The 12,401-nt window shown below is 37.3% G+C and overlaps 1 protein-coding gene across 8 annotated transcripts in view; it reads right to left on the bottom strand.

Annotated features, from left to right (window-relative positions):
- The window catches only part of LOC123869297, a 39,724-nt gene that overhangs the window by 22,171 nt on the left and 5,152 nt on the right, over positions 1-12,401 (bottom strand). For 5 of the 8 annotated variants that reach the window (XM_045912157.1, XM_045912160.1, XM_045912159.1 and 2 more), the window contains 4 exons: positions 5,693-5,822; positions 5,036-5,189; positions 3,933-4,124; positions 3,474-3,621 (listed from right to left, as the gene is read on the bottom strand). In XM_045912157.1, the coding sequence (XP_045768113.1) occupies positions 3,474-3,621; positions 3,933-4,124; positions 5,036-5,189; positions 5,693-5,822 (624 nt within the window). Of the gene's footprint in view, positions 1-3,473; positions 3,622-3,932; positions 4,125-5,035; positions 5,190-5,692; positions 5,823-7,789; positions 7,899-8,787; positions 8,821-12,401 lie in introns of those variants that run through there. The other 3 variants (XM_045912156.1, XM_045912164.1, XM_045912154.1) reach the window with 3 other exon arrangements.

The raw sequence follows: 12,401 nt of genomic DNA, 5'->3' as shown, positions 1-12,401 counted from the left end.
TACGACCCCTCTGTTTAACCAATTTTCCCATACAGAAATATCTTGCATCCCGAGGAAGGACATAGGCTACTTTTAGTCCCGAGAAATCAAAGAGTTCCTATAGGATTTCTAAAAAACCTACATACCTACCTACACATCGATGAAGTCACGGACATCATTTATTTGGAACATAGCTTGCATCCCCGAGAGGAATATAGGCTACTCTTGATCGTGGAAAATCAAAGGGATTTTTAAATTGCCGAAACTTTTGCGGACGAAGTCGCAAGCATTATCTAGTAACATTATAAAAGCGATTGTGTCTACGTGATACCTTATCTCTGCTAAACTGTTGACCTAACTTAAAAAAGTACAAATTGCCTCAGAGATAAATTACAATCTGGAAGCGAACATAGCATAACATTTTTTATCTCACAACAAACAGAAAACAAATCCTACTTAATTTAAAGAAACCTTAATTATCTAATTAGAGAAGTCACGGGCAAAAATGGTGGTTATTAATAATACGGTACCAAATTATTGATATCAATGTACATAATATTATAATAGGCAACTTCTAGGCAAGCGCGCTCTATCTTAGGCTGCATCATCACTTGCTAGCAAGTCTGATTGCAGCCAAGCGCTAAGTAGTCTATACATATAATTTAAAAAAAAATGTGTACCTATCAAGATGTTACGATAAGACATGTTTGGAGTCGTGGCTCTTTAAAAATTATGACTTGTTTGATGTATCTATCTCTACTATAAAAGAAGAGCGCATTCTTTTGTTCTTTGACAATCCAGTAGTTGAAAGAAGTCCTTCTTTTCTTACTTTGAGGCTATACAGGTTCTTGTATACCCTGTATCACTTTGACCGTCTCTGATCCATTGTGATCGCCAACAAGGTAAGACGTTAAAGTTTTATAAAGTCTGAGGATTGTTAAGTTGGCGGCTCGGTCGGATTATTACATCACAATCACATAACCTATTCTGATAAAAATTTCAAGCGGTAAAGCGCTCTTTGATTTTCATTATCTCACTAATTTTAAAATATTTCTTACTACCATAGATAGATATGATTCCTGCGCTGCGTTGGAATAATGTCAAGAGATCTGATGGAGTGATGCTGTTTCCCTGGGTACGGGGTGTGGGACGCACAGCGCATTGACCGTATGTCATATCAGTTTTTCTTCCAATTTCTTCTAGATTATTTTAGTACCTCTAACTAAAATTGATCGCCAGACCCATTATTATATTCCTCGTTCATTCTTAGCCCATAGGCTAAATATCTATTAATTACATACATACGTATATAAGATTGCGAGCATAAACGGAGGAGGTTCTCAATTCGTCGGAATCTTTTTTTGTATTCACTTGGGTAGATCATCAAAGTTTACATATTATACGAAAATTCTTCCAGGATCATACTACAGTAAAGAAGAAGATTTGAAAATAAATTTAAAGAAATAAAATTTTTTTTTTTTTTTTAAATTATGCCACACCCCACATGTTATACCTAAGAGTTAATCCTGGCGATTCCTTCACTTGAGTGTTAATGCCACCATGCCTCAAGCAGAAAAAGCGCTGGAATAAACTGTGTCAACCTGTAAAAAGAGTCTTATACGGTAAGAAGATAAGTCTTGTATGTACTTATTCCTACTATGAGCTCTGTTTTCAGTGTAGACATGACAATTTACTATGCATGATTGATGAGATTTCAAAGCGATAACATGAGTTCTACGAAAAAAATAATACTTTCCCGTAGTGTCATCGGCTGCTTTATCAAAATATCAAAATATGTAGAGTAATATTCGATAATAATGTTGATAAGAAAGATGTTATTGATTTGATTGCAACTGTGTGCATTGGGAATGCAAATCAAAATATTCTTATCATTATTTGCTTATATCTGCGACTTCACCCGCGTAAATTTTGATTTTTAGGGTTCTGTACTAAAACAAGGATCCCTTACAATGTCATCCAGTCCCGTCTATCTGTCTGTCACAGCCATAGCCATCAATAATAATTATTATATCTAGCTACACTTGTATTGTGTCACAGTCATTTTAATAAAACCGGTCAAGTGCGAGTCGGGCCTCGCTCTTTTAGGGTTCCGCGCATAATAAAAAACATCATATTTTGGACGTATGAAATATTAATATTTTTCCGAGCTAGAACATTGCAACAACCCGTGAAAGAAAAACCCAAAATATGTTCGTTTGTATGTTGAACCCCGACCCAAAAAGAGGGGTATTATAAGTTTGTATCTGTGTATCTGTCTGTGGCATCGTAGCTCCTAAACTGATGAACCGATCTTAATATAGTTTTTTTTTGTTTGAAAGGTGGCTTGATCGAGAGTGTTCTTAGCTATAATCCAAGAAAATCGGTTCAGCCGTTAATTGAAAGTTATCAGCTCTTTTCTAGTTACTGTAATAACCTTCGCTTGTCGAGGGTGTTATAAATTTTTAATTTACACTTGTATAAATCGTTGTTTTCAGTATTAGTTGTTTAAATACATTATAATATGGTACATAATATATCGAAATTTGATAGTCCTAACTAGTTTAGTTTTTGAGATAGCCTGCACCAAATGCTTGATTTCCGGTCTGACATTCCAGTTCAATCTTTGAAAGATCATCAGTCAAGACGAGACAATTCAGTTATCAATAATTCCTATCACCTATCGAAAACAAGATGCTTCTAATAAACGGTTTTTATAGTGAGAGTGGCTATTATGAAGCCGATTTGAATAATGTATCTACATACCTATTAATAAGTTACATGTTTTACGATTAGGTAAATATTGCTACATATTGTATCAATCAAAATTAATGTAGAATCTACCAGTACCTACCAGCTTTTCGAACTATTTGCCCTACCCATTGCCACTTCAGCTTCGCAACACGTTGAGCTATGTCAGTTACTCTGGTTTTCCTACAAATCTTTTCATTTCTGATCTCATCACGTAGAGAAAATCTAAGCATAGCCTTCTCCATCTCCCGCTGAGTGACTCGAGCTTATGATGCCCATAACTAGTGACCATGTCTCGGATCTATATGTGATCACTGACAACACGCATTGTTCGAAGACTTGGTCTTCAAGCACTGAAGAATTTTGGACGAGAAGAAATCTTGAACCTTCCCGAATGCTGCCCAGCCATGTTAGATTCGGCGGAACTCTTTCTCGATATTTTACCTACCTAGCATGATTGTGTGTCCCAGGTATACAAACATACATGCTTGTCTATAATTTTAAGTGCAAAGCAATCAACGATTACTTACTGAATGGAACAGGAGTCGGGACATGAGCATTAGAGTGTGTCATGTCCCGTTACATTTCGCTTACTTGTGTGGCCTGCCTTCTGCCACTTCAGCTTTCAAATGGTTTGTTGCAATGGCAACCTTGGTTTTCTTGCGGTCTTCTGATATAGTCTAACATAAATACACCTGTTGTATGTAGGGCCTATAATGCCCGGTAATGCCCTGGAAGTAGCTCACCTTCTTCTGGAACCGGGTGGCGAATATGTAGGTGGGCTCCTTGCCGTCAGTCACGAGGAAGTAAGGCGGCGCGAGCATGTTGCGTGAGGAGCGGAGACTGGCTATGCAGCAGTAGAGGAGGACTGTGATGCCTGCTAATAGGAATGCCCTGGAAATAAAAAAGTCGTGAAGTCTCATGGAATACTCGACAGAAGCAAAGTTTGACTCTGTCTTGAAAAAAGTAGTGTAATGTTATCATAGTTGATATAGTCTTGTTTTTTTTTTCAACTATCCTTGTTTTAAAAAGAACTATCTTAAATATTAATATTCCTCTTTCCCTCCACTAAACTGAAGCTTGTGGTAGGATTGGAAAAGTACGATAATAGTGCAACGGGTTGAGAATCATCACATTTTTGGGTTTTAGTATTTACAGTTGAGTTATTGAGACTTATATTGGATTTATCATTGTTGAAGTAGTACCTTCGAGGGTTGTCACGATCAGGAAAGATGGCGTCAATCAGGCCGTCCAGAAGCCACCAGCCGCCGCGCCAGTGCATAATGCAGGCGAGCAGGAAGATATAAGTGTATACTCGGCTCAAGACGCGCTCGCGTAGCCACCTGCCCGCCCGCCCTTCGCCCCACGCATTCTTGGATCGTGCTAGGAGCTGCGATCTGAAATCCGTCCATAATACAAATTGTAGCTTTGAACTTCTTTCTACACTTTACTTAAATCAAAGTAAACGCATCCCATCTTAAACCATATCATCATTTTCCATCAGGTGTGATTGTGCTCAAGCGTGTGCCTTAAAAAATTTTCAAAAGAAAAATAAAACCGACTTCAAAAACCACAAACACTAAAAAGTTAAAAATAATTTTTGTTTAGCTACACGTCTAATGTACCTAGGTATGTACGAGCGAGCATAATAAAACAAAATTAGAAATCCAAGAATGAAGCTCGCCCGACTTCATACCTAGGTACATTACACGTGTAGCTAAATAAAAATTATTTTTTACTTTTTAGTGTTTGTGGTTTTTAAAGTCTGTTTTATTTTTCTTTTGAAATTTTTTTATTTCACAATTTTTTGTGGCTCCACTTTAGGTACTATAATATGCTATGCCCAGTTAAAACCCTACTGTTTACTAAGCTATTTCACTGATCGCGAGCAATTTGCTCTTATTGAGGAGTTCTGTTCTCCATCTCCGAAGATATTCATCAGATCTTCACCAAATTTATATGTGACCACCTGCACAGTATACCCTTTCAAACAAAAAAAAAATCCAAATCGGTCCAGGGGTCTTTGTGTAATCCGGGACCATACATTAAAAAAAAAAAGATTTTGACAATTGAGAACCTCCTCCTTTTTTGGAAGTCGGTTAAAAAGCTGTTATCTGCTTCTTCGTCTTCATTGGAATTTATTTTATGCATAAATAGGTCCCATGGAATTTCTGGAGAAATCTTTCTTGGCAGAATTACAAGTTGTGTTTTTATTTCATTCAGTTGATAATTATTTAATCTGAAAAGGATTTCTAAAGAAGTTCTATGGGGCCTATATTACTATAATAGTTGTGATTCTGGAAGTTACCTGATTAAAGCGAAGCACACGTGAATGACGATGCCCAGGACGTATATCTGCGCGTGCGGGAACCACTGCGGGTGCAGCTCCATGATGCCCCACGTGCCGCGCCACACGCTCACCGCCTGTGGCGCCACCACCAAACTGGAGAATATGGCGTCACCTGAAAATTCCTGAACAATCAATGAAAGAAACACGCAGTAAGGTCAAGCTGATTTGCAAGTTTTATTTCATGAGGTTTTTTTAAAGATTATATTTAGTTTTCCCTTCCACCTAGGTACCTTCAATGGTATGGGTACCTTCAAGTCAAGAGTGAATAGGCAACTTCTAGGCAAGCGCGCTTCATCTGAGACTGCATCATCACTTGCTAGCAGGTCTGATTGCAGCCAAGCGCTAGTCTAAATAATTAAAAAAAAGAGATCTATATAGTCGGTAGATTGTTAAGAGAATATTATCCACTTTGCTCAGATTTAGAGTTAAAATGAGACAAATTTAAGGTACGCTCTAATACCTAGCTAGAATCTCAGGTTGAAAATAAAGTAAAGCAGAAATGACCGTCGAATGTACGAATACGTAGTACACACACACACTACACAGCAATACTCTGATGTTATACGAATAGTAGGTACGCGTGACCAACATTAGTGTATTCTAAACAAAACTAACCGATCCCAAAGCGGACTTCTCGGCAATCGCACTCAGTAACTTCTTCGACTTCAACACGGGTGTCCTCGTTCCTCACTATCTTCGCGGGCGTCACTTGAGGTAGGAGGTTGTCGTTCACGTTTGGTGGCATCTGGAAAAATAAACGATACACACCTTTAGGCTTAGCATGAGTTTGTACAACTCGACAATATTGACAGATTTCGAATATTGAAACTATAGCAGAGTGAAAATAACCTAATCTCTTATATTTCAAGTTCTTCCATACATCTTTAAGGATAGAAGAACCCGACGAGACTGACCTACATATTTTTAAAAATTTCTTCATGTCTTGAACTGCTCGATATTCTAAAGCTTAAGTCTTAAGTTCTACTTGTGATAATGTATGGGATTGAAAACGGGGATAAAGACACCTGACCTCTTTCACAAAAAAGTCGCTCAGTGGTTGCTCAGCTTGCTTTAGAGTGGACTGTATTGGTTGTCTCTTTGAGGGTAGAATTTAAGGAGAAATAATGATTATCGGAGAAACAAAGTAACCGATACCCCAGAGGATTAGCAAGCTAAAATGGCTATAGACAGACCATGTCAGTCGCAGAACCCATGGCCTTTAAACGCAGTGTGGGACGACCTCTAGCCTGCTGGACCGACAAAATGGGCGGATAAAGAAGACAGAGGACCGTATGCGGTGGCGCTCTCCAGAAGCCTTATGTCCCCAGCGATGAACGCATCTTAACACTCTACAGTCCCAAGAGGTCACATTGTAAAATAAGAATCACAAGTACTAAATAAACGACTTTAGATCCTTTTTACTTCGGCACCGATGTCAAAATGTTTCGATGTTCGAAATTTATCAACCGTGTTGACATGTGCGAACTCATACTAAAATTACTGTTTTGATTTGGTAAAGTATCTAGCACGCGAGTGGTCGGACAGTGGTGGTGGTGGCGATCAATAAATATATTGTGGAATGTAGAGTCCATATTTGGGGTGGTTAATAATTGTTTCAACGTTGTTTAAGTAATACAGCTTTTTAGAGTTCCGTACCCTAGGGGGCCAACGGGACCCTATTACTAAGCCTTCGTCCTTCCGTCTGTCTGTCAGCGGGCTGTATCTCGTAAACCGTAATATGTAGAGAGTTGAAATTTTTACAGAATGTGTATTTGTATTGCCGCTATAACTACAAATAATAATGATTTAAAAATGTGTGTGTGTTTTTTAAATTAATAAAAATTTTTACATAGCAGGTTTGATTAATCTACCGTAGCTTCAGAAAACTACTATGGACTTAGATATATTTATAACAGGTTCAAGCGCACAATCAAACACGCCTATTTTAATAGTTAGTGTTACAGTTAGCCGTTAGATGTCGCCCCCTGACTAGTACCTACCACAGTATATATTATAAACACATCGCACCATAAAGTGCTATTTATTTTTATTATTATTATTTCTTGTACGATGGTACGGAACCCTTCGTGTGCGAGTTCGCGTCGCGCTTGACCGGTTTTTATTTTCAGCAAGTTTCCTAGCTACTTGCTTCAAAGTTCAAGTTTTCGAAAAATGTGTTACCTCATAATACCTATTGTATTTTCTGTGCCGAAATGACTCTTTTTATCACCTGACTAGAGCTGTTCCTAATTTTTCTAAAATTCTTTATCGACTATCTTACATAAAACATCTCTTTTTCCAACTTTGTAACCTTCGTTTGTAAAGTTAAAATGAGCGCGCTCCTATTAGATTGTATCGAATTTTATAGTAATTGCAAAAAGTAATTTATTGGAAACAGGCGCCTATTTAGGTACCTACTATTTGCTTTGACTCCGGCTGTTTCTTGTGGGTTATGAGGTCACAATCCTCAGAAATGAGAAATTTAATTTATTTGACTGACTGACTGATATAAAAACGCACAGCTCAAGGACGGATCGACCTGGGCATGCAGATAGCTATTGTGACGTACCTACACATCACATCGGCTAAGAAAGATTTTTTGAGTATTCAACCCCTGAGGAAGTTAATTAGGGGTTTTTTGTGTAGTCCACGCGGATGAAGTCGTGGGCATAAGCTAATAAATTATAATTAGCTAGGCATTTATTCATTTACCATTCCTTTAGTCGCGTCATTGACAGGACTATGATTCCAATCTTGTTTTGTTAGAAAAAGTGTAAATAGAAAGATCGTTTCCTTCATCGACATACAATAGTTTGCATCGACCTTGGGCTAGGAAATTGATTTAACACAATTGATCACAAAAAGTGGTAAGTGACGTAAACTGTGAAGGCCATTTCTGAAATAATTATACATTACATAATTGAATTAAATATTTAAAAAAAATATTTTTAAAATGGCTGTGCCACATCAACGGATAGATAGGACAGGAACTTCTAAAAGTTCCTTGTTTTCTCATCATCATCATTGTCAACCGGTAGAAAGATAGACAGCTAGCTGAACAAAGTTATTTTGTAGGCAGGGACAGACCCTGAGTTTGTGGGGCCCTGGGCTAATACTCCTTGGGGGCCTGCCTAATTTAGGTTAGTATACATATTATAACATACTATATACTAATTAAGGTTATATATTGCATGTCCGACCATTAGCGCACCATGTTAACATTTTTAAATTAAGTACTACTTAGGAATGGGAGAAGTCAACCCACTGTAAATACAGTGTTTACTAGTACAAGGGTTGTCATGCCTATTTGTACGTTCTTACCAACATTGTATACCTACTGTTTATAAGGCACATCAACTAAACAATAATGCATAGCAAAATATTATAAAATAATATTTAGAGTAACTTTTTGTACTACTAGCTGACGCCCGCGACTTCGTCCGCATGGATTTAGGTTTTTCGAAATCCCGTGGGAGCTCTTTGGTTTTCCGGGATAAAAAGTAGCCTATGTGCTAATCCAGGATATTATCTATCTCCATTCCGAATTTCAGCCAAATCCGTTCAGTAGTTTTTGCGTGAAGGAGTAACAAACACACACACACACACACACACACACACACACAAAAAAAAACATGGAGAATTTCAAAATGGCCGCCATGCAAATTAAAATAAAATAAAAAACACATAATTTATAGTGTGGTATCTTGTACCCATGGTACGGCACACATCGATTCATGTGCGACTCCGACACGCACTTAATTGTTTTTTTTTTTTGCATAAGGTTTTATTTTAAATAATTTATTCAACACAAACTGGTCTGACCAATATAGATTTAGAATAATAACCAGATCCAGTGGCTGTATTACGAAACTTGTGACTATTGAATAATCGAGATCGTCGCAATTCATACTTAAGGCTATCCTTGCCAACGATCCCCCGTCGATTTCCTACGTATGATATTATTGTTCTCATCTCTATCTGCCCTGGTTCGTGCATTCTCGGTTCCTAGATCGGTACATTTGTGATAACCAAATTTCAAATTGCTGTGATTGGCTGAATTTACCATGTTCTTGCTGCGACAGTGAGTTTGAGCCACTAGCGGAACAATGTTAGCCGGTCAGAAATGATTGCAATTAGTCAACCTGTTTGACGTCCGTGTTCTGTTTTCGATTACAAAAAAGAAAAAATTGTTGTTGCAATCATCAATTTTAGCAAATAGTGAAAGAGAGTCGGCCAATCAGAGGTCACAACTACCGTCACACTTTCTGTCACACTATGGCAGTAGGCATACCGAGTAATGAAAACAATTTTTCATTCTGTCTAGGTCGAAGTAGGGTTGCCACCTGGCTCTTTTTGATTTACAGGCTACCACCATCAAAAATACGGGGTTTAGATTTGAAGAAATTTGAAATTTTGAAGTATTTGAAGAATATATATATAGGCGGTGGTTCTCTCTGAAATGCATGGAAAGCCTATTTAGATATTTCAGTTTATTTATAAGTTTTGTATTTTTTCTCTGTATGTTGCCGTATCTTGATTGGTGAACTGTGTTTGCAATGTGGTTTTAAATAAAAGATTTATTTATTTAAATAGCTTTTAAAAACTCTTAGTGTTGTAAAGCAAAATGTTATACATTTCATGCATAAAATCTTCTCATTTCAACTTAAAATTACATTTAATTTGTAATTCCACCTTCACAGTATCAATACTATGGCTGTAGCCAGGAATCGATTGCGGGAGAGGTTTTATTAGGGCCGGAACTGAATCCTGTCATGAGGAAAAAAACATTCGCTCAACTTTATGGGCTAATTACCTGGTTAGTGGAATTTCGCCTTTCAATTTGACAGTGAGATAAAATACAACAATAAAAAAGCGCGAGCGCAGTGAGCGTAAGTGTTTTTGGTTCAATACAGAAAAAATTAAAGTGAAAGGGAAACGAGTGTAGCCATAGCAAGATTTTATTTTTAAAGCTTCCTATCCATACTAATATTACGAATACGACAGTATATCTATTTGCCTATCTATTTGTTACCCTTTCACGGCCCATCTTCTTTACCAAAATTTTGGTACTTACTATTCAGAGGTAACTTGCATCCCAGACATTTTTTTAGGCGGCTTTTTAGCCCGGAAAATCCCCCACGGAATTTTTAAAAATCTAAATTCATGCAAACGAAATTGCGGGGTTTACACCAAGTAATAGACATTCAAAGCGCGAGTGAAGTGAGCGCGAAATGTTTGATATATTTCCAAAAAAAAATTGGTAAGCAAATGCAAGAAATAGTGTAAGTATTATTTTAGGCTTAGGTTTTTGACGGCTTCCCAGGCGCAGTCGCCATTTCGAAATTTCTGGTCTGGTGGGAGGCTTCGGTCATGGCTAGTTATATGGTTAGTATGGCCCTAACGGCCAAGAAATTAGACTGCATCATCACTTACCACTAGAAAAGATTAAAGTCACGGGCTAACTTGTATAAAAAAAGGCTTACATCCTCAAACCAAGCCCCGCCGCCTTGGCTACGACCATGATCAATATCGAGTGGGTTTCGGCTACGCATTGCCGCAAAAGGAAAATATTCTTTCTACTGGACATAACGTCAGTGTTGGATTTCGCCAGCCAGCTCCTGCTGAATTTGTAAAAAACCGGCCAAGTGCGAGTCAGACCCACGCACCGAGGGTTCCGTATTCGGGTATTTTTTCCGACATTTTACTCGAGAAATCAAAAACTGTTATGCATTAAAAAAATATGCATAAAAATAAATAAAAATCTGTTTTAGAATGAACAGGTAAAGCCCTTTCATATGATAACCCACTTGATATATGTAGTTATCTTACTTTGAAAATTGAAAATACTAATATTTGTTCATGAACACATGACAGACGGATAGAAGGACAAATGGACAGACGGACAGACGGAAAGACTGACAGACTGACAGACAACGAAGTGATCCTATAAGAGTTCTTTTTTGCTTTTGAGTTACGGAACCCTAAAAATATTTAGTTTTATTTGCCCCGTATTTCATTTTCATAATTACAGGTTTCTGTATCCTGAAATACGGGGTAACCAGTAAAATACGGGGCCTCTGGCAACCCTATTCGGAAAACACTGTCACATTCAAGTTAATGTCAAATATTTTGTTTTCAATTACAGAAAGCTGCATCAATCATTATTACAATATTTTCTTTGTTGTGATTGGCTGAATTTTAGAGTTTCAGCCAATAAAGAGACTATTTGCCAACTAAACGTCATAACAATATAAATGCCAGAAAGTTTAACCAAATAAAACAAACTTAATGAGAACCTAGTGAGAATGCAAACGGCACACAATTTATAATACATATTATGTTAGTCGTATATAATAGATATTATAGTAGTCGTTCACTTTGGTAATAGTCAGATTGTCATCAGTTAAATTGATATTGGTTGATGTATCGTAAATTATTGTTTCGGTGACAAATATTTTTATTATCTATTTATCTTTGAACAGAATGGAATAGAATGAAATGGAATGGAATACAATGATAAATTTTTATTCCTGTAAACTTTTAGGTAAACTTCAAAGTGTTTTTGGATGGTCAGAAAAATTTACCACTGGTTCGGAATGCCGATCCTACGTTTTCTAGGGTTTCGTACCTCAAAATGAAAAACGGAACTCTTATAGGATCACTTTGTTTTCTATCTCTCTGTCTGTCGTGTGTGTCAAGAAAACCTCTAGGGTACTTCCCGTTGACTCAAAACCATGAAATTTGGCAGGTAACCTAACTGCGTAATTTTGGGTAGTTTTTTTAATCGATAAAGAAAGTTTGCGACATTGTTCAATAAAAAATTTGGATTCCAACTCCTCAACCCTGATGTTGCAGGGGACCTGACTACTAAAGCTAATGGGATTTAAAAAGTGTCGATTATTAATTGATATTGAAGGTATCTATACCAAGTAAACACTTTGTCGTTGACCTCAACCCTGATGCTGTAAGAAATTGCATTCCTAAATCCTGGTGATCCCTCGGGATTTGAAAAGGATCATCCGTTTAAATATTCTTACGTGATACAGAAACAAGTTGCATCCCGGGGACGGGCTATTACGGAGAGGCAACTTTTGTTCTGGGAAATGAAAGGATCGGGATTTTTAAAAACCTAAATCCACGCGAGCGAAGCTGCGGGCATTAGCTAGTTGTAAATATATTTAGAAGCTACTATAAGATAATAGATAAGGTACTTATTTCCTTATATTTTTATTGTATGGCAGCGCGCGGTTTTAAATTATAAATTGCACGTCCTGTCCTTTTCTGTAATACATTTTTTTCTCAATATCTACCGCTTTATCTCATA

The sequence above is a fragment of the Maniola jurtina genome, chromosome 11 (genome assembly GCF_905333055.1).
Source record: "Maniola jurtina chromosome 11, ilManJurt1.1, whole genome shotgun sequence".
NCBI lineage: Eukaryota > Metazoa > Arthropoda > Insecta > Lepidoptera > Nymphalidae > Maniola > Maniola jurtina.
The sequence above is the reverse complement of the archived record's forward strand: the minus strand, read 5'-3'. Positions and strand labels throughout refer to the sequence as shown.